The 21,484-nt window shown below is 54.4% G+C and overlaps 6 protein-coding genes across 6 annotated transcripts; 4 read left to right on the forward strand and 2 right to left on the reverse strand.

Annotated features, from left to right (window-relative positions):
• Positions 1-202: 202 nt before the first annotated feature.
• NECHADRAFT_68161 (uncharacterized protein) lies at positions 203-2,047 on the forward strand (the record flags this gene model as incomplete). Its single annotated transcript, XM_003051541.1, has 4 exons — positions 203-861; positions 916-1,224; positions 1,272-1,739; positions 1,789-2,047. 4 exons carry the CDS (start codon positions 203-205, stop codon positions 2,045-2,047), a joined length of 1,695 nt encoding a protein of 564 aa, XP_003051587.1.
• Positions 2,048-3,968: 1,921 nt separating this feature from the next.
• On the forward strand, positions 3,969-6,216 carry NECHADRAFT_92551 (uncharacterized protein; the record flags this gene model as incomplete). Its single annotated transcript, XM_003051542.1, has 4 exons — positions 3,969-4,046; positions 4,107-4,559; positions 4,609-5,713; positions 5,762-6,216. The coding sequence occupies 4 exons, from the start codon at positions 3,969-3,971 to the stop codon at positions 6,214-6,216; spliced, it is 2,091 nt and encodes a 696-aa protein (XP_003051588.1).
• A 979-nt stretch (positions 6,217-7,195) lies between these two features.
• On the reverse strand, positions 7,196-8,227 carry NECHADRAFT_92552 (uncharacterized protein; the record flags this gene model as incomplete). Its single annotated transcript, XM_003051989.1, has 2 exons — positions 7,196-8,028; positions 8,095-8,227. 2 exons carry the CDS (start codon positions 8,225-8,227, stop codon positions 7,196-7,198), a joined length of 966 nt encoding a protein of 321 aa, XP_003052035.1.
• Positions 8,228-12,012: 3,785 nt separating this feature from the next.
• NECHADRAFT_39020 (uncharacterized protein) lies at positions 12,013-14,168 on the forward strand (the record flags this gene model as incomplete). The annotated part of the gene is made up of 7 exons (XM_003051543.1): positions 12,013-12,109; positions 12,603-13,078; positions 13,138-13,501; positions 13,558-13,570; positions 13,624-13,747; positions 13,800-13,879; positions 13,934-14,168. 7 exons carry the CDS (start codon positions 12,013-12,015, stop codon positions 14,166-14,168), a joined length of 1,389 nt encoding a protein of 462 aa, XP_003051589.1.
• A 1,313-nt stretch (positions 14,169-15,481) lies between these two features.
• Positions 15,482-15,796, forward strand: NECHADRAFT_78810 (uncharacterized protein; the record flags this gene model as incomplete). The annotated part of the gene is made up of 1 exon (XM_003051544.1): positions 15,482-15,796. One exon carries the CDS (start codon positions 15,482-15,484, stop codon positions 15,794-15,796), a length of 315 nt encoding a protein of 104 aa, XP_003051590.1.
• Positions 15,797-15,978: 182 nt separating this feature from the next.
• Positions 15,979-18,313, reverse strand: NECHADRAFT_99958 (uncharacterized protein). The gene is made up of 2 exons (XM_003051990.1): positions 17,754-18,313; positions 15,979-16,992 (listed from the first exon to the last, which is right to left on the reverse strand). The coding sequence occupies exons 1-2, from the start codon at positions 18,040-18,042 to the stop codon at positions 16,427-16,429; spliced, it is 855 nt and encodes a 284-aa protein (XP_003052036.1). The 5' UTR covers positions 18,043-18,313; the 3' UTR covers positions 15,979-16,426.
• Positions 18,314-21,484: the final 3,171 nt, after the last annotated feature.

The following is a 21,484-nucleotide window of genomic DNA, read 5'->3' on the forward strand; positions in this document are numbered from 1 at the left end:
TCTTGAAGCTGTGGCTCGGCCCAAAAGCTTGATTCATGGGTCTTTTCAGGCATCCTTTCCCCCAACATTTCAGGGACGCATCGACGACAAATACCGACCACTCGCAGGAGAAATCAATCATCTCTCTGTCACTATCAAGAAACTTGGGGAGTCTTGATCTTGAGCATCTACCAACCCACCTGACACCACAACATTAGACACCATGGCTACCTTGGACGTGGAGGCACTCCTCGACGCCACCGCGAAGGATTCGGCCGAGCAGAAGAACAAGAGCCCCGTTGAGGATAGAACGCGAGACGAGGCCCCTAGCCGCCGTGATCGAGACCGAGAACGCGACCGTGGCCGTGATCGAGATGGAAGCAGAAGCCGCGACCATGGCCGACGCAGGGACCGTAGAGACAGCCAGACTCGAAGTCGCAGAGGCACTCCTGATGTAGGAACACCACGAAGCGACGCAGGCAGCCACAAGAGTAGGAGGAGAAGCCGAAGCCGCGATGATGATCGCCGTCACTCACGCCGAAACAGAGACGGCGATTATTACAGAGGAGGGCGACGCTCACGATCACGATCACGCTCGCCCTACCGCCACTACCGCCCTCGCGACGACCGGGACCACCGTGACAGGCGAGACCGCGACCGACGCCCTCGTGAATTTGGACGCGGCCGGGATGATGATCGACGGGAGCCCAAGCGTGACGGCACGCCACAGCTTACGGAGGACGAGCGGGATCGTCGCACTGTGTTTGTCCAGCAGCTTGCCGCTCGTCTGCGCACCCGTGAGCTGAAGGAGTTCTTTGAAAAGGTGGGACCTGTTAATGAGGCCCAAATTGTCAAAGATCGTATCAGCCAAAGATCCAAGGGGTGAGTTGAATCATGATTATGTTTCACAAAGAACAATTGCTGACATGATTACAGAGTGGGTTATGTCGAATTCAAAAACGAAGAATCCGTTACCCAGGCCCTTCAACTTACTGGACAAAAACTCCTAGGAATTCCTGTCATCGTTCAGGTGACAGAGGCCGAGAAGAACCGCCAGGCTCGCAACCCTGAAGCGTCGGGACCCCATCCCAACTCCATCCCCTTCCACCGTCTCTACGTTGGCAACATCCACTTCAACGTCACCGAGCAAGATTTGCAAGCGGTTTTTGAGCCTTTTGGTGAGCTCGAGTTTGTCCAACTCCAAAAGGACGAGAATGGCCGCAGCCGCGGCTATGGCTTTGTCCAGTATGTTGAATCCCCAATTACCACTGTTCTCTGCTAACATTAAATAGATTCCGCGATGCTGGTCAGGCACGAGAGGCGTTGGAGAAGATGAACGGCTTTGACCTGGCTGGTCGTCCCATCCGCGTCGGTCTCGGAAACGATAAGTTTACCCCTGAGAGTACTGCCAACATGCTGCAGAGATTTTCCGGCCAGAACCAGTCCTTCCAGGGCTCGGCATTTTCAGGTGCAGGTGGACGTGGCCCTCAATCCTCGACATTTGATCGAGCTGGCGGCCGTGACAGTGAGAAGACTGGAGGTTCCAGCGCCCTGGACGACACGGATGTGGCGGGAGTCAACTTTAACAACTATAGTCGCGATGCATTGATGAGGAAGCTTGCCAGAACCGACGATACCAACACCAATGGCAATGACGAGCGACAGGTCCTGAAGCCCAAGATGGAGACAAAACCCCTGCCTATGAATGTGAACATGGCTAGTCGCTGTGTTGTTCTTCATAACATGTTTGACCCTGAAGAGTAAGTGTTGCCTCAGATTCCTTTGAACAGATGACTGACGCGTATACAGGGAAGAGGGTGACGATTGGGTCAAGGAACTCGAGGACGATGTTCGTCAAGAGGCCGAGAGTCGGTACGGACACGTTGTCCACATCTCGGTTGACCCCAACTCAAAGGGCGATATCTATCTCAAATTTGACAAAGTCCAGGGCGGCGAGAATGCCATCAAGGGCCTCAACGGCCGGTACTTCGGCGGACGGATGATCGACGCGTCCCCTGTTGTAGATGCCGTCTACAGCAGTTTGTTCTCTCGTACTCGGGCAATCTGAAGCTAATGTTGGCCTGTCAACAAAGCTCTCTAGGACTCTTGCAGGTTAGCAGAGTTCACACCAATCACTTGGCACAGGAGCGTCACTAAGACTTTTTGGTGATCAACAGACATCAAGTCTCTTTTTTCTTCCGGAAGCCTGTCTGCCGTTGCAGCAGGCTGTATGTATACAACTCGACGTCCCAAGCAACATCGACGACCGCCCACCCACCATCACCTATCGAAAACAGCAAAATCCCGTCTCATATTTCATGCATCAAGGTTCACAAGTTCAAGGCGTCACCTCCTCTTTAACTATATCATGTCACGATGTCGCAGGTTTTCTCACTTCAACTCGACCCAAAAATCCCTATCTGGACCCCGACGCACACCCTTCTCCTCTCCGGATCGGCATCGATGTATCCCAGGTTCAGCGCTCGCTTAGTCGCAAGGTCCAATGCTGATGTCTTGTAACCCTAGGATGGCCCTCCTCCTTCGATCAAGAAGGAGTAGCTCCCCAGACCTCCGTCGTTTGTTGTCAGTGTAGTGTAGTTTGGTGCAAAATATAGATTGTGTTTACTTGTAACTTTGGTGTCATGGAGTGATGTGACTGCAGTGATGCGGTGTGTGATAAAGGTATGACATGATCCATATGGTATGTCTTGCTAATGAGCTCAGGGTTGATGTTTGTGACGTTGTATTGTCTACTGGTAGGTTCTTGGGTCTTCTAGCTGGGTCATCTCGCGTTTCATACATAGCTATTTGCGAGCTCGTCCAAAGTAGTGGCACTACCAGAGAGTGATATCCATGTAGTGTTCTGGCAACTGGAGCCAGTCGATATTCCTGGAGTTGTCTACGTTCAAGGATGGATATATGCCTTTGGGGGCAACCAGCCTGTGGGCTACATCACAGAGCAGTCTTTGGGCGTGAAGCAAACGGCCCCGAGTCCTTCTCTGGCCCATTGTATTTCGTTTGCTCAAATCTGAGGTGCTGTTGATTTCGAGGCACCTGATCATGCGGTAGTGGACCTCTATAGGTAATCTGAGGCACTCCGATCTTGAACTCCTCAACTCTCCTCTCTTCTTCCCCTCACACTCTCTTCTACTCTTCAATTCATCTTGTCACACTCCTCCGCAAGAAACATCTCTCAGGGCCGTTTCTTTTCAGAAAACCAGTACTCAAGGCAGGCTGCTTGTATCATCACGACCCAGCCCCTGATTTCATCTGGTGTTCTGTCATACACAGTCGAGGTTTGTTTTTCTCCCATTTTCTCTCTTTATTTGGGCTCTGATTTCCGTCCAAAGCTTTCTGTGCGTTCTGGCTTGCCCTGTGTCCCTCTCGAGGTTGTTGTTTGCGGAGTTTGGCCATCACCGTCTGCCAGCTGGCAGCAACTGGCGAGAACCGTCGCCACCGACAGCTCTCAACAGCCCAAGATCAAGCACTGAGGAGCATATTCTCTTCAGTCCCTTTCCCTTACACCAAGATCGGGGTGCTTTTACGTGATTCTCTTGGTGCTGCTCGACTGACCCCGAGTTCATCTCTTCCTCTTCCCCCTCGAGTCCAAGCCCTGACTTTTCTCCCACGCCCTCAGTTTGACAAACAGAACGCGCACAAGAAAACTAACCTGCGTGGTAGAAATCAGGAACGGGCACCCGCACAGGAAAACTTGATTCCCCCCCCCCTCTCTCTCTCTCTCTCCTCATTCACCCTCCTCCCCTCAACCACAACCACTTTTCCTCCCACCCCCCTCTCCCATCCTTCTTCATCGTCAGCTATTACGCTGTATCTTCCCCGATCGCCATCAGATCGGCTTTCTTCCCTTCGGTCTTATAATGACCTTCAATCTTCTCGCGAGTTCTCAGAGTTCCTCTCGAGAATCCCAGGTCGCGTCCCGGTGGTCCTCCAGCAGCGGAAGCCGTACAGAGCCAAAGCCCTCGGGAAAGATGTTGTCCATCAACTTTTCGACCCCCCTCGCCGGGGCTGCTCGTTCTGAAAGGATCAAGCAGATGACCAACAATCACGTAAGTTCCTTTCTTTCATCTCAACCCTGACATCGTCGCACAAGGTGCTAACCTCTGCAGCCTGCCTTTGCAAAGGCCCGCGCCTCTCAGGAGATTCTCGTCAAGATCCAGACGTCTCTTCGTCGCATGCCTGGCGTCTCCTCCAAGGAGTCCAACGAGATCGTGTCGCAGCTCCAGGAAGTTGGACAGATCGTCAGCACTGAGACGAGCCAGCTTGTCGATGCGCTCATGAACCTGACGCTCGACGCTGAGGACACGGACAAGGCCATCGCGCGCATGAGCATCGAGGCCAACCTCGCAAAGGCTGAGGCCGATGACCAGAACCACACCATCAGCAACCTCCGCGTTGAGCTGGCCAACGAGAAGGGTAAGCGCCAGGAGGCTGAGGCCGAGGTTGCCAAGGTCATGGAGGACTTGCAGAACCTCACTCGTGAGTTCAAGTCATTCAAGGAAAAGGAGGGCGGCTCCGAGGACTCCAAGTCCAAGTCTCCCGACCGTGATGGAATGATCAAGGTACTTTGTCCATGTTTTCAACTCACACCAGAGTCTAACTCTTCTGCAGCAGCTTGAAGATACCATCAAGCATCTCGAGGATCAAGTCAACAGCCGACGATCCCTCTGGGTCATGAAGAACCCCAGCCCCGACTCTGTGGCCCGCGTCATCGAGACCATCGCCGACGCCTGTCCAAACAAGGACGTCGTCCACAAGTCCATCATGTCGCTGCGCCCCGAGGGTCGTGACGAGGCTGACTCGCGAGACACCAAGGATCTCTCCCACGTCTTTGGCGACCTCTCGATGCAGCCTCATCGTCCTCCTACCGGCTTCCAGCCTGGCCGCCCTTCTTCTGTGGCTCCTCCTCGATTTGGACCTCATGGACTGCCTCCCCGTCCTACATCTACCATGCCCAACGAGCGTCGATACGGCCAGTGGGCTCCCCCGACCCCAGCCCAGTCTCGCTTTGGGCCTTCTCCTATGAACCCCATGAACCCTATGAACGGCCCCGGTCCTATGCCTGGCCCTATTCAGCCTCCCAACTTTAACCGGGCTCCCTCTCGACGAGGCTTCAGCAATGGCACTTATCGCCCCAATGCTCCCGAGTTCTACCCTCAGTCGTACACTCACCCTGACAAGAGCTTCCCTCGTCACGATGCTGGTCCCTATGGCCATGGCCAGCGCCGCGACTTCTTCCCTCCTACTCCCTCCAACACGCGCAACAAGTACAGCCGCTTCCGCGATCCCATCTCGCCCGACTTCACGGCTCCTCCTGGTGCGCTGACCACCCGGCCTCCTTTCCCTGGTCCTCTCATCCACATCACCGAGATGACCATCGCGGCCTGGAACGATCAGATGATGGAGCTGTACACTGTTATCCGTAACTTTGTCGAGAACAATGCCAACCTACCCACTTACATCAAGCCAACTGACCTCTCTCAGACCCGAGTCTGGCCTGTCCTTCTGGCCACCTACCACCCTCTGATGGAGCAAGAGGCTGTCTCTTACCTCGAGTACCATCTCAAGGAAGAGAGTTCCAAGTCGTGCCTCGTCACTCGTGTTGTCGTCGACTACATTGTCAACCGCGTCTGGGTTCCCCGTGCTTGGGCTGGTGCCGACAATGATGCCACCTACGGCCTCCTCGAGGTTGAGAAGGATCTCGAGCGAACTCAGGGTAAGTGTCTCTTTCTCTCTGCCTCAGCACCTGCTAACAACTATTTAGGCCAGCCAGCTGCTCATCGTCAGCCTATCCTCGACCGCCAGGCCAGCCTGATCGACTCTGTCCTCAAGCTGGACCAGTACCCCCAGTTCAGCAAGGTCCGCTGCGACGAGATTGCCGACATGCTCATCAGCATGGTCCAGCCTCTCCTCAACCCCGGTGTCAACCCGGCTACCACCTACCGCGACCTCGAGGCTGTTGCCGCCTCCGCCTGGGCCCTGTCGAGCCGCATCCTCAGCAGTCGCCTGACATTTGACTTCCGGTTCCCCGAGGTTGGTAGCCGCTTCTCGTGCCAGTCCATGGTGCCCATCTGGCCCAACATGGACCCCATGGAGCTTCAGGCCAAGCACTGGCGTGTGGCCCTCGTTACCACGCCTGTCATCACCTGCCGCAACGATACTGGCGCCAACATCTCGGCTCACTCGGTCTCACTGGCTGATGTGGTCTGCATGCAGTAAGAGGTTATCCTGCTGCATCTACCCCTGAGTCATGGACAAACACCAAGACTCACCCAAGAGCTCATCTCCACCTGATGGGATCTTTCAGTGATAGTGACAAACACTACACATCGCCTCTCAACTCGAGCGGCTTTCCTTTTTGACGACTTTTCTTTACGACTAATCACGATATCCCGGTCATCATGAGAAGACACATGCCTCTTCTCCTTACGGCGTAACACAGAGCGCCAAGACCAGAGCAGAGCCAGGCGTTCAGCGTTCATGGTCATTTACTTTTTTTTAGATTCCCGGGCCATGAATTCACTTCCCACCGTTATTACCCCCGATACAGTTCTTATCTCACAAAAGGATAGCAAGAACTTGACTCCCTTACCCCAATACTAATATCAACGTTTTCGACCAGAGTTCGTTTTCTGTCATTGCCGGGAGGGGTATTACTGGGGCTTTTGGTGGTTGAGAGTAACAGAAATTCTATCAGGGGAGGAACTACAACGGGAGGGGAAATTACCAAGCAGTCACTGGGGGGGAACTACTTTATCGACAGCTCGCCAACTTCGAATGGGGGGGTATATCTAAGGCGGACTGAGGCACTGGGGATCAGGAGTGATGCGGATTATACTGTTGTGTTTTGTTTTTAATTCTATCTTAATAAAAAAAACTCGACAAAAGAAAAACAGCAAACTGTGATTGTAGTGATTGAGTTGCTCCCGCGAGGGAGGACTGAGCCGGTACCGTTGAACCTGACACTGTCTTACCATCTATCCGGTGTCCGTCTATGAACTCTGCGGGTATCGTGAAATGAAGTTGCCACCCAACCGTTGATAAAAGTACAAGGTAAAAAGTATGAACTCGAAGAGAAGAAAGCAAAAGCACACCACCGTGTCTATGTCTAGTGGATCGAAATCCCCCCTTGAACTCCCTGAAAGTGCAAAATGACTGAGGCAAACAAGAGCCTTGGGTGTTGAACGAAAAAGCTCGCTTATTGGCGGCGGCTGTCCACAGAGTTGCGGATAGACTGACGATCCAGGCGTCGTACTACGGCGCCGAGAACAACCTTGAGGATGCCATCGGCCTTCAAGCCGTTGGTACTCCAAGTGGCCGTGTCGACCATGTCGCGAATACCCTGCTCTGCCAGATCATCGTCCAGCTGTCGTAGAGCGGCGGCAGCACCGTACTCGTTGCCAACCTGGAAGAACTGGATGCCCACCTGGTGAGGAGGCGCCTCGAGGGTGTCGAGCTTTCGGGCATTGTGCACGATGATGGACTCAGGGTCATCCGAAGCAGCCCCGTCGGTGATGACGATGACATTAACCGGCTTGGTCGTGTCCATGCTGTCAGGTCGACGGGACAGGCTGGCGATGTATGGCTTAAGAATGCTCTGCAGACGGTTTCCCGTGGGGGTGGCGCCTGATGGGCGGACGGAGTTGAAAAGGCACTCTACCTGTTGAACGTCGCGGAGGTTGTAGTATCCGCCGGGAGCCTGGCCTTCGGATCCGGAGCCGTGGGAGCGGTGGTTCAGAAAGTAGACGTCGATTCCATCTGGGTCGTGGGCTGTGCAGATTGGTGTGATGGCGGCGAGGGCATCACGAGTCTCTCGCCACGAGCGACCAGACATGGAGCCAGAGTCATCGATGACAAAGATGGTGTCAAAGGTGGAGAGGAAGGCATACTTGTCCTCGGCGCTGGTGATACTGGCAAGGCTGGGAGATGGCGAAGCGCCGCGACGGCCGGCCCCGACGTTGAGATGCGTAGGCTTTCTAGACCTAGCTCTGCTTTCATCCACGGGGGAGTAAGCGGGAGGCGCGTCGACGACTGTGATTTCAGGTGTCAGTTCTGGGCGGGGCTTGTCATCGTTGTACAGAGGCGAGGACGGCTCACAGTTGTCGGCAAATGGGTTGTTTGAGTTCATGTTCTGACCTGTGCAGGTGATTCGCTTGCTAGAGAACTTGTCCTTGATGCGGTTGAACATGGTTGATGACGATGTTGATCGGCTGTGTTGGATGGGAGCCATTTTGACGGAGAGGAAGGAAGGAGTCTCTTTTAATATTCGAATAAGACGCCTGTGAAAGCTTGTTTCAAAGCAATGTGAATCGCAATCCTTTGAGTGATGAACAACGCCTAAAGTCTAAAACAAACAATGACTGTTTGCGTACTCGGTAGGTATGTTCAGATATTCTTTGTGGCTTGTTGAGTTCGTGAAGATGTGCACGCTGCTGGCGGTGATGGTGATAATGATGAGCTGTTGAATGTTAAATGCTCTTGCTCTATATACTACATGTTCACATGGTCTGGGTTGCTCGAGTTAAAAGCCTATCGATCTGCCTTAAGTCATGTGTGAAAAAAATGTGTATTGAAGGGAATGGTTTAGAGATTGAAGGAGGAGGCGAAATGAACACAGCCCTATTAGTGTAGCTTTCACTGAAAGCGCCTACCTATGGCTCTACATGGAGGAGCAGTGTTCTCTACGCGCGCGGCGCATTCTGGTCTCATTGTGCGAACTGCGCCCTGGGAGCAGTAAGGCAAACCAGTCGAATGGTTCGCCTTCCGACTTCCCAGGGAAGACAAAAATATAGCAGAATCAATCCCTTATTTTCTGCGGGTTTTCTGTCTCGGTATTTTTGTTCCCCCACGTTGGGCTGTCAGCACAGCCTCCACAAGGCAACCATAGCCACAGCGAAACATTGGAACGTTACCCCTGGGTACCTGACTGTCGGGACATTCCAGAAGACAAAGAATCGACAAGAGGGAGACAATCGGAGATCGGGGCAAGTCGCCACCTTCTTATATCGCCTCAGTGCGATTGCACTTTTGTCCATGTTGCCTCTCATGTACTTATTGCCTGCATCTCGATGCCTGATTTCGGAGTTGCAATCCAAGCCGGCCTTGGCTCGGCTTATTCCCGCCCCCCTGGTGACACTCACTGCCCCAGCCTGGTTGATCCATCCAATCGATGGCGTGCATGAGACCCATGATCTTCGCAGCCTCTCAGGCACTCCTTAAGGCATTCAGGCACAGTCTCATCTGCGTCTCATGGCTAACCTGAAGCATTCGCTCCAATACCCCAGAAACCGGCCGCGGCCAGCGTAAACAGAGCCGCAGTCTAGCCGCCAGACGTGCCAACAGAGCCGCAAGGAAGACAACATGCAATGTATCTGTAGCAACAGAGCCCCTCTCTCAGGTAGTCAGCATTGGCGTGCAATGTCGTGGCATATCCAACACGTCTGTCAAAATGACAATGCTCCGTCCAAGGCATTGAAACCACGGGGCAGGCTCGGTGAGGCTTCTGAGGAGGTCATCCCCACTGCCAAGTAAGCGGCCAAAGGGGTCAGAGAGGCTCAGATAACACGGCGTGATGTCTGTCTGAGCCCAAGGTGGATCGACGTCTTCTCTCAAGGACCAAAAGACATCCCATGCCCTAATTTCAACCCTAGTAAGAGAGCGAAAAAGAAAGAGAGTTTTGCGCGAATAATCAAACACTCAACTCCCTGACATGGTCACCTTTGACCGTGATACGGCGAGACCGTTCCCGCCTCGGGCCTAGTTGAGGGCTTTTCGAGGTGAGCACGGTGAGCAAAGCAGTCCCCTTGTCAAACACTCCAAAACATTCCACCGCAACGTGTTCTGACGCCATGACAACCCGAGCCGAAGGACCTCAGCGCCCGCCTGTCTCGTGATTTCCTGGTGCAAGTGTCAGCGAGTTTTCGGGGCGGCCCTTGGACCCTCGTTTGGCCCGCGACCATCGGGTCCAACCGGACGGCCATCATGCCTCCATTCCGAACCCTACACCGTGGTGATGCTGCTTCTGGTTCTTCTAGCGAGCTTCTAGGGCCATTCCAGCCCGTGCTCCCCTCACCCTGTCACCTCTCCACACCGGGAGGTGAGCCAGCTTTGCCCACACGAGACGCTTCGATAACCGGTTCCCAGGCCTCCCCATTTGCTGGTCACTACCAGGGCACCCCCAGCCAGATCCAGGGGGTAAACAGAGGAGGCCTCGCGTCCGCCGAAGAATTCAAGGGTTCAAGGGTTTGAGGCTGCCAAGGATTCCGTATTGATTCGCGGAGGACGCTGAGTGTGAATCTTGGTGATAATGAATCAAGAGAAATGCTAATGCTCAAGCGGGTCAAGGGGGACCGGGTCGGCAGCTGAGATCCGGGCGAGTCTCGTTCAGTCTTTGGGTCCTTGGTCCCGATTCATGCGAGCTAAGATCATTGTGGGATTGGTCCACCGGGGAAGGGACCAGAGTGCCCGTTCCAGCAGGGTAACGATTTAGTAACGATTTCGATGCGTGCACCTGTAAGATCACCAAGATGCCGCTGTTGGGCGGGACGTTGAGACGGGGGTTACGTTGGGTCGAGATTGGGCTGGAGGATGGATAAAAGAAGTTTACTCCCGAGGTTGGGAATTGCGATGTGCGGTTTTTCTGAGAGAAGATGCAATGTTTTCTCTGTTGCTTGGACTAACACCATGGCTGCCAAGATGTTCTAGGTGTCAAAGGGTTACAGGATGGGATCGAGGTCAGCTCTTCCCTGCTAATTGCATTGTTGCTCCAGCCCGGCATCTCCGCGTAAGCAGGGCAAGCCCAGTACGTCACTCTGCCGCTATTCCCACCGAGCGTGCAGAGCATCAGGAAGTCTCGGCACCGGTGAAAGGGTGCATCGCTGTTTTACGAAATAATGTACTAGCCGCCGCCGCAAGTCGGGGGAAGGAAATGGTTGGACGAGGTGTTAAAAGTGTGGCGGTGTTGGTGCGGGTAGGGAATAGGTGCCTTGATAGTCTGGGCTTCTACTCCTTCAAGAGAAGCGTCTCGACCGCCACCCGCGCCCGCGAACGGCCTGACAAGTCGTATCAGATGGCCGGAAGGGGAACGTTTACCCCAGGATTGCCGTTGCAATGGGACGTCAACTACTGGAAGGTTCTGAATAGTGGCATGCTCCATCATCTAAATCTGGTTGGGAACGGACGTGTCATGGATCCATAGCCAGCATGTAAGTGCAGTGAAGCAGGTACTGTATGTACTCTCGTAACATGAGACATATCCTCTGTCACTGTTTGGTAAGTTATTGGCAAGCCTGTTGCCGCTGCCGCTGCTCATGATCTAATGCATACATCCCATCCATCCATCCTGTTTGGCCGGCATCTCCAGCCCAGCCCAAGCCAAGCTCAGTCCAATTGCAGCCCAGAAAACGATGCCCATCACCACTAGAACCTCTCACTGTCCATGTGTCGAGCGTCAGTGCTCCCGCACCTACCTCCCCGCCGCTCTTCTCACTGCAGAAACGCTCACAGACCAGCCCCAAGGTGGACAGTGACCGAAGAACCTGGTTCCAGGTGACGCTGTCAGTCTCTACGAATGGCTTCTCCAGTTTGGACACACTGAGTGGCACTTGACGGAGCAACGTGAGGTAGGTACCAAAACGTAGCCTGCCTCAAACTCGCGCCGCCGTCCCCGGCCGCCGGACCCCCGTCCCACCCCCGAATTTTTTTGGTGTGCGACCCGACGCCATTTTGCACTTATATCCAATCCCCCTTTCAACATCCCCATCGTGTTTTCTCCTCTCTTCTTTTTCTTCTTCCTTGAGCTCATCCCCTTCACCGTCTCTCCTCCGCTTACTTTCTCCATCTTTTTCCCTCCCCGGCAAGAAATTCATCTCTTGTCTGCATGCCTGAACCAGCTGCTTCCCAACCGTGCAAGCACCACTTTATCTAAAGAGCATCTCTGGCACTCGAGATACGCGAGACCAGATTTCAATACATACACCAAACCCTCTCTCCTCCACATCTTGATCTATCGCCATCATGTCTTTCGGTGGTCGCAAGTTCTCTATTAACCGCCATACTGGCGCTCCCAAACCCCTCGCTCGTCGCTTTAGCATGGGCGAGCCGTCGACAAACGGTACGCTTGCTTGCTTTGCCTTGTCTCTTGTTGTCGGTGTGGCTTTTCGCCGCCTCTTTCCCCCGCACGAGAGCTTCCCCTCTCTTGTGAAGCTCTCAGTTTGCCCCTCCAAGCCCTTCTGACCGACTTGAACGGTTGCGCGTCGTGACTACCCGGGCTTTACGACTCCATCGCATGAGCTCAGCTTTCGCGTGTCGTCAAAACCCTCACCGTTTTCTCTCACCTCCCTCACCTCACCACCTTCACCGTCCCGCCTTTTCAGGCTGGGCGCCACCTTTGCTGGGGCGTTACCTTCCCCCTCCCTCATACCCCTGCACCTTCCAACCCTAGCAAGGCCCGCTCTGCGAACCCCTCCAAGCTCCGCCCTACCCAGCTGCACCACTGAGCTTGGCTGCAGCGGGAGCTATCCTCACAACGTCATTGTCAGACCCTGAAGTTGACAGACAACGACAACAACAAGACTATATCCAATTCAAATACTGACCTTTTGCAGAGTTCCAGTCCAAGGTTCATCGTCAGTTCCGTAATGCCCACGAGGGTCACATGCCCCATGCCGGCCTCGACGCTAGCCGATCATCCACCGGTGTCATCTGGTGCACAGAGCGAGCCTCCGAGTATGGCTACCTCGAGGAGCCCGAGCTCTGGGCCAACCTCGGTCAAGGTGCCCCTGAGGTCGAGGATGACATCCAGGGCTGCTTCCCCCGACCCGAGACCATTAGCATCTCCATGGCCGGCCGAGAGTACGGTCCCACAGCGGGTATCAAGCCCCTGAGAGAAGCTGTCGCCAAGCTCTACAACCACATGCACCGTCAGGGCAAGGAGAGTCAGTACACCTGGGAGAACGTCGCCATCGTTCCCGGTGGCCGTGCTGGTCTCATCCGAATTGCCGCTGTCCTCGGAAACTCGTACCTTTCCTTCTTCTTGCCTGACTACACGGCCTACAATGAGATGCTGAGTCTCTTCAAGAACGTGAGTTCATTCGGGCCTACCAAACAGCACAGAGCCGCAATCTGACTGATCATGTCTAGTTCGCTTCCATCCCTGTCCCTCTGTCTGAAGAGGATGGATATCATATCCACCCCGATAAGATCGCTGAGGAAATTGCCCGTGGTACCTCGGTCATCCTGACCTCCAACCCTCGCAACCCTACCGGCCGTGTCGTTGCCAACCCCGAGCTTGCCGAGATTCAGGACATTTGCCGTGACCGTGCCACCTTTATCAGCGACGAGTTCTACTCGGGTTACAACTACACCAGCAACTGTGATGGTACCACCATCTCTGCTGCCGAGAACGTTGAGGATGTCGACGAGGATGATGTTCTCATCATTGATGGTCTCACCAAGCGCTTCCGACTTCCCGGATGGCGAATTGCCTGGATCCTGGGCCCCAAGGGTGAGTTTCATGTGCAACTAGAAGAGTCATGATCCAGTACTAACTTGGCCTCGCAGAGTACATCAACGCGTATGTTACGAATACATCTACATTTGAGGCTGCTGATTACTAACATTGTTTAGCATCGGCTCTTGCGGTAGCTACCTCGATGGTGGTGCCAGCCACCCCTTCCAAGAGGCGGCCATTCCCATGCTCGAGCCCGAGGTCGTGCAGAACGAGATGGTTCACCTGCAGGCTCACTTCCGAGTAAGTTTAGGTGGCAACCAGCGTGAACTGCACCTCGCTAACTATTGTCTAGGACAAGCGTGACTACGTTGTGCGACGCCTCCGTGAGATGGGTTTCGTCATCAAGTACGTGCCCGACTCGACCTTTTACCTGTAAGTTGTCCTGTCTTTGCTGGTGTTGTTCAAGTGGGACTAAGTGTCGGTTAGCTGGCTTAACCTGGAGGGTCTCCCCGAGTCGATTGCGGACGGCCTCAACTTCTTCCAGGCGTGTCTGGAGGAGAAGGTGATTGTGGTTCCTGGTATCTTCTTCGACCTGAACCCCTCGCGCCGCCGTGACCTGTTTGACAGCCCTTGCCACCACTTTGTGCGTCTGTCGTATGGTCCTAGAATGGACGTGCTCAAGATGGGTATGGATGCTATTGAGCGTGTTGTGCACAAGTAAGTTGCTGCCGTCTGATGTATGTTTCATGAGACAATAACTGACCAACTACGCAGGCACCGCAAGTCTACTTAGACGGTGTGTCATGGATGGAGTGCATCATGGAGTGGCCATTGTGTGTGACATTTGAGGCGGTTGTGCTTTGGTGTCACTGCCAATGAGTCAAAGCTGGGTGCACAAGGAGGAGAGGAAGGGAAGTCTTTTTATAGACAAATTCTGGAGTGACCCCATAGGAAAGCTACACTCAGGCTTGCCCTGTGGATTGGCATTTTCACTTACCTACCTGCTATGCCGGGATTGGGCAGTCGGACCGTCACATTACATTAGCTGACGGTGCTTGTTTCAGTGTTGGGTGGCGTTTGCATAGCAAGCCCTGTAGAGGCCTGGATTTGATGAATTTGAACCGACAATTTCCATTGCTACTGTATCCTCTGGATACTTGTCCCTATCCATTACCATCATGACATCCCACGCCGAGGCCATACGTGCGGATATTCCACCGCATATCTGCATCTATCACGTCTTACTTCACCCCAGGTTTACATCTCGTCATCGCCCCTGCTCCCGCAGATGCCTGCCTCAAATCCCCAACACGACGACCTGTACCTATCACGACCCTCGACGAACCCCCAGGGTCTCGATGGCATCATCGGATCCCGCGGCGGAGATCTGCCCACCCGCCCTCCTTCTCCAACGCTGCAGTTCCGATCTCACCTTGGGAAGAAGCAAGAACCTGCCTCTTTGGTCTCTATGTGGTTACTGCTCCATTCCTCATTCCGCATCCCCCGCATGATGAAATCTCTAATAGACAAGGATACTCTAAAAATGTTACAAGGAGATCGGTTGTTGGTGTTGTTGTAATCGCCCTCTTGTTCCCTTTTAGTTAGCGGGCCGCCAGACCGTGACTTGTGAGTGGCTGGTTTCAAGACTCCATCTCTCGTTTTTCTTCACCTTTCCACAAAGCTCCGCCGCAATTGCTACTACAACTTTGACCTTCTCTGCCAAGGTTGGATATTTTTTACGCCTTGTTTTCAAAAGTGCGAGGCTACACCAAAGAGGCAAGGGGTGCTGTGTTGTCTCTTTAAGTTTTTTCAGCTATACAGCCGACTTGTTGATCACACTTGAAGTCGGCAGTTTGAGGCTTACCGCGCCTATTTGTGATCAGCAATCTTGAAGAACACCATATACAACTACAACTACATTCGCAAGCCATGCTCAGGCGGCTGCCACGCCTTGCTTTCACACGCCTCTACAGCACTGTTATTCCACCATCATCTTCAAAGCCTTCTTCACAGGCGTCTTCTGCAGCAGGCAACATGTCCGAGTCCACCGCCGCCGCGGAGGACAAGAAGCAGCAGCCCCTTCCACTCCCGGCGCCCGAGCAAGACACCGCCGCCGCCGTCAGGGGCGATGGCGTGACGGCGCTACGCGTGGGTGAGTCCGTCCGGCTCGACGCGCTGGGCCCGCTCGTGGTCAACGCCGACGGGTCGATGGGGAGGGTTGGTAATTGGGCTGGCATGACCGAGGGGGAGAGGGAGGCTACGCTGAGGCTGCTGGGGAGGAGGAATAAGCAGCGTCTGGAGGCTCTCAGGGCGAAGAAGGTCGAGGAGGAGAAGCAGAATGGGGAGTAGAAGGGGAACAGGAGGTTGGGGAGATAAGGGGAGGGATAGAGTTTGGCGACGAGCCGAATGTACACTACGAGAGCCTGACACGGCAAAGGGAGACGGCAATGGAAATGAAGAGGATAAAATGGATAACATGATTCACAAACACCACGAAGATGCAATTGGAAAGTCTAGACGTGTTGAACAGGTTAAAAGAAAAGTGTACGGATCGAAATTATCGTATACCCGTTGATATCATTGCAGACAAAACAAAATGTCCTCCCAGGTTGTCTCCTGTCATCCCAAACCAGGACCTGTTTCTAGCCAGCTGCTTTCATCACAGCCGTATTGTCCATTCATCCACTGAACCATCTCAACCCCTTACCAAACCTCACATGTTTTTTATCTTGTATGTCGTCTGTCTTGGGCAGCCTTCATGGCCAACCTCTGGCAACCTCCACGCACAATATACTCCTTATAGATTCCCCAGACCAGGTCTCGCAATATTCAAATCAAACGCCACCACCCCGTCCACTTGATGCAACCCAGACAGAAGAACGCCGCCGGCCTCCCGAGATCCGCATCACACATGTTTCCCGTAAGCTGTCGTTGCGCCGCACCGAGAGTTGTGTGTCGCTTGTTTGGTTGAAGATCGGATTACCTTGTCTCCTCCTTGACGGGGGAGTCGGATTTTGACTCGGGCTTGTTCTTGTCGCCGCCAGTCTTGGAGGCGGCAAACTCCTTCCACAGGGTGACGATCTCGTCGTTGCCCTCGTTCTTCTCGACGAGGAGGTTCTTGAGCCACTTGTTCTCCATCTCGAGCTGCTGCACCTTGCTCTCGAGGGAGGTGACCTTCTCCGACATCTCCTTGGCAGACTTCTCGAGGGCCTGCTCACGCTGCTTCTTCTTGATGCGGAAGCGGGCGCTGGCGGCCGTGTTGCGCCTCCTCTTGTCCTCCTCGGCAGCCTGGCGGGAGGCTTCCTCAAAGTTCATGGAGCGGCCCGCGCCGGGACCACTCTCAGACTTGCGCTTCTCAGCGGACTGGGGGACGGGTTGCTGGCCATAGTGGGCAGGCTGTTGCTGCTGCTGCTGCTGCTGGGGGACGGGCTGATAGGCGGCAGAAGGGTTGGGCTGCATGGCCTGGAAGTTCTGAGCACCATCCGCGAAGCCGTTCAGGGGGGTCGACGGATAGGCGCTGGTAAACTCGGGGAAGCTAAATTCACCTGCCATCGTTCGGTGGTCAGTCCAAGTGGGAACAAATAGTCAAATGTCATGACCAGAGGCAGAGGAGAAGAAGATAGTAGGTAGACATGGACGATTGAAGAATAGTTGATGTTGAAGCAGAGGCCATGAGGCCTGGGGAAGAGGCCTTGCCAACTTGGGAAGGGACGGGTGAGGTGCAGGGGTGAGAGGCGATGTCGTGATCGGTGTCGGCAGATCACGAGATATTGCACCATAGACACCATCGCCCGCCCAGCCACTGAGATCAAGCTTCACCCCCCGAGGCGGGCCACCCTCGAGCAGGCCTGCATCTGGAGGAGACAACTATGTCCCAATGACAAAAGGGCGCCATGCACACAAGGCGACAGGGTAGATTCAGAGGAGGTGGGGGTTTGGCCGGTTAGTGAAGCGGTCGAGGCGCTGCTCGTTGCCCATCAGGGACCAGCATTGACATGTATCATTCTCGCCCGTCCGCTTGGATCGTGGCCATGCAATCTTACCGCGGGGAGAGAGGAGAGTTGCAGATTTGAGATGAGAGAACGGGGAAACGCGCGGGTTTCTGGTCAGATCATTCTCATTTCAGTTGCAGAAATATTGAAACGACAATATCTCTGCTAACCTTGATGAAAATGATGTCCACAACTCGCTCGCTGTGCCTCACTCTCACCCCCAGCCTGACAACCTCTCACTCCCCTCCCTCGGCAGTTGTCCCCAATCCTCCGGGAATTGAATCTCGACATAAAACGTAGACGGTAAAACTCACCCTGGATGAAATCAAAGTTGGAGAGGTCGCCCACGACAGAGGGAGCCGGGGTCATGCCATCGGAAGGCGAAGTGCTCGGGGGAGCCTCCATGTCAGCCTTGACGGGATGGGCCTGGTAGTCGGTGTTCTGGCCAGTCTCAAAGTCGAAGAACTGGGTGTTGGTGAACAGAGCAAGATCCTCCTCCATGTTGAAGGGCTCGTCGTTGGAAGACTCCTGGCGGTTGATGGCATTGAGGTCGCGGAGATACTGCGACACATTGGGGCCGCGGCGGCCGTTGTAGTTGGACATTTTGACAGAGGTGGCCGGTTGAACCTTGGAATAAATAGAAGAAAAAAAGATGCCTCCTCTTGCTCAGGTAGTTGGCGTCGAGTTGTTGTCCCAAGATTCGATGCCCGAAAGCGGCTCACTCACTCAAATAAAAAATAGCGAGGGAGCGGGGTTTGTGCGGGCTTGCGGGACAAATTTTTGGTGACTCAATGAATATCGCGGCGACAAAGGGCAAGTCTTGGTGTCGGCGTCGAGTGTCGTCGTCGTCCTGGTCGTCGGCGGCGTCAAAAAGTCAATTCTTCGCTGGGCGTCTGTCTCCTTCGAGGTCAAAAGAAGAAGGAGAAGTCAGTCTCGAATGTTGGGGGAGGAAGTGGAGGAAGAAGGAAACGTCGACGAACGGAACGAGTGCTTTGGCCTGGGGCGGGCAAGGTTGGTTTTGCTCAAAGTGGACGCCTCTGGCGAGGCCGATTGCCGCCGAAGCCACCTACTGCACCAGGTGCCAGTGGGTTTAGCGGATGGAGTGGGCAGAGTGGGTAGTGGGCAGTGAGCAGCCGGCGGCGACTGGACAGTGAGGGAACAGTATGTGGGATGGGCGGCCACGGTGGTGCGCCTGGAGAGGTCTAGCGGCCCATTGTAGCGAGGTGGCCCTGTAATTGACTCTCTCATCTAGGTTCCGCGTGGGCAGCCTGGGCCTTGGCAATCCTGGCAATCCAATGGACCGCCATCCATCCAACATCCTTGGATCCAGGGAAAGGGCTGGATCCCAGACACCTGGGATGCCATCTCTTGTCCATCTCGTGTTGTTCACTCACTCACTCTTTCATCTTTGCATCTATAGACTCAAAGTTTTCTTCAATGACGGTTCAATGCGTTTTCCCTTTCATACCTCAATACCCCTCAGCGCAACAAAGGCACAGTTGCAGCCGCTGCTTACAAACCCGAGTACCTGGGCTTGCTTAACAATCACGCATAAGAGCGCCGTCATGGATTTCCCCTCTCAGAGACTCACAATGGATCCCCCCCACGTCAACGGCACCACACCCAACCCAAACCCATGAACAACCGGGACCCTGCGTTGGGATGCTCACACACGCCGACTCACTTGAACTCCCCGCCCCCTGTCGCTTGTCTGCAGATTTTGATGCCGTCCTGGATCTGGAGAGTGGGCGCGCGTGGGCGCGCGTGGGTTCTCTTTTCTCTTTATTTCACGGGTAACGTCTCCGTCATGCTGGGGATCCAGACTTGTCACCATAATATGCACCAATCTCTCGATTCGTATGAGTGATTATCCCGTGCGAGGTCATGCCAGGTCACTCCAACCTGGTCTCTGCCCGTTCGTCCTCGGCGTTCGTCCGTGGTTTGGGACAGACGACGACACTCCACTCACCTCATACTACTAACACGTACGTACAGCAGTAGCACGCTGTCAGAGGAGAACATCCCAGCATTTACAACCGCGCAGAGCTCGGCACAGCAGCATGGGAAACAAAACTCGGCAAAGCGTTCAGGGTCGCGTGAAGCTAGCGTAGCCACGCGGAAAGTGGGAGCACAGGCACATTCAGCCATCCAGCCAGCCAACGCTCTCAGCCAACAGCCTCCTCCCTTCAGCTCTCCCAGCACAGTGGCAAAACCGGGCGCCTTCGGGGAGTTCGTTCATGTCCAAGGCGAGTCAACCATGTTGCTTCTAACTGTATTATTCCAAGTATGGTGCCCAAGACATCCTAGTGTCCGGCACCGGGAGTCTCCAAGTCGGTGAAGATTATCGCGCACACAACTTTGATTTTCCTGCTCCCTGCACAGAAAAACTCTGCCCGGACCGAAAACTCATGGCGTAAGAAGGCATACGCAAACATCCCACGACACTTCAATGTCAAAGACAAAGTAGTTCTAGGATCTGCATCCCTTCCAGACTGGCATCAACTGGGGACATCCACCACATCGGGTGCAACATGACACGGTACCGTTCGCCGTTCAAGAGACTCCCCGAAGATTCACTCTCACTCACAGCTGCGTCCCACTCAGTGAATCCATAATTAACGGCTTTTGGTCATTCCAACGGATCCCACGCCGTCTGTTCGTGACACTCTGAGACATCCGTCAACGAAGCCCCTGTCCTGTCGCTCCATGCGCATACGATCCAGCCTCAGAGACACCCTCGTGCGCTTTTGCGGCTGATCTTAGCCCATTGGGCTAGGCACAGTGGAGGTCATTCCCTGTGTGCGCGTGGGGAGTCTGCCAGCCGCAGGGGCCCTGTTCATCTTGGTTGCTTGCCGTCTGGAGCCTCTGGAGGTGATGAAGAGACGACATTATCAAACAAGTCTCCACGAGCCAATCCCCGTCCTCATCACCCACGAGTCCCGCCCATTTTCCGAACTCCCCGTCAAATTGGGGCCCCAGCATCTCACCTGTGGAATCATTCTCCAGAAGCAAGTCTCCCCGGTGTCTCGCTTGTCTACAACCCCAGCTCCTTGGAATTTGCCATGACACATCTCATCATAGAGCCATGGCATGGAGCTTGACCTCCGCTTCCTACGTATGGACCGTGTGTCGTTCCGAGGCACACGCTCACACAGCTTCAATAGCTCCCACAGCTTTCCACCCACACACACTTTATTCTTGAGCCTGCAAATGCGACCCTTTGCCCTTGATGGTCCTCGCGCATCTGCCGGTCGGATCTGCAACCTCGACGAGGAAACGTCATACCCCCTGCCTCTGTGCTACGTGGGGGCTTTAGAGGGAATCCTGACTTGCACGCGGAAATCAATTCCCTCCATGGCCTGCCGTGTCGTCAATAGTTTGCCTCACCACCTCGGGATCATCATGAGTGGCATCGTAGGGTTTCTGGACCCTGAGGCCCAAGCGCCCTCCTCTTAAGCTTTCCGTCCCTTGTCCAGTTGGGCTCGGCCAGTCTCGTGCTTTTCAATTCATACAGGCTAGTCTGGGAATGCCATCCCTTGACGGTGGGGTTGGAACAAAGCTGGGAGTCTCGAAGAGCAAGGCACGGGAGGTCCTGGACCAATCGAAGGAGGATGGCCGCATCTCCGAGTCAGCCCATGCCCACGTCCGAGTCGACCCATCGTTAGAGCCGAGATGGCTTTGTCTCCTTTTGAGAGGTTGCAATTCCGATGGCAAGCGGAGTACAACCTCCATGGAATCGTACATCGGTGTCAGTCCATTGGTTGGGCTCCCGATGAGGCACATGAATGGCCTTACTGTAGAACTTCCAGATGCTGTTCCCAGCTTCGGGGAGTTCGCTGGGGTTGCAAAGGCACGTGAATAATCACATGATTTGGTTCCAATCATTCCCCTTTGAGACGCCAGATGGCCCGTGCTCACGAGTTGGCCATCTTGGCAGGCCTTGCGACGCGACAGAGTGAATGTGTCGCGACTCATCAAAGCATCGATATTTGTTCATTTGCAGGATCTTGGAAATTAACTCACGTCTGATCTTCAGTCTGGGCTA

This window comes from Fusarium vanettenii (genome assembly GCF_000151355.1).
Source record: "Fusarium vanettenii 77-13-4 chromosome 4 genomic scaffold NECHAsca_3_chr4_2_0, whole genome shotgun sequence".
In the NCBI taxonomy this organism is placed as follows: domain Eukaryota; kingdom Fungi; phylum Ascomycota; class Sordariomycetes; order Hypocreales; family Nectriaceae; genus Fusarium; species Fusarium vanettenii.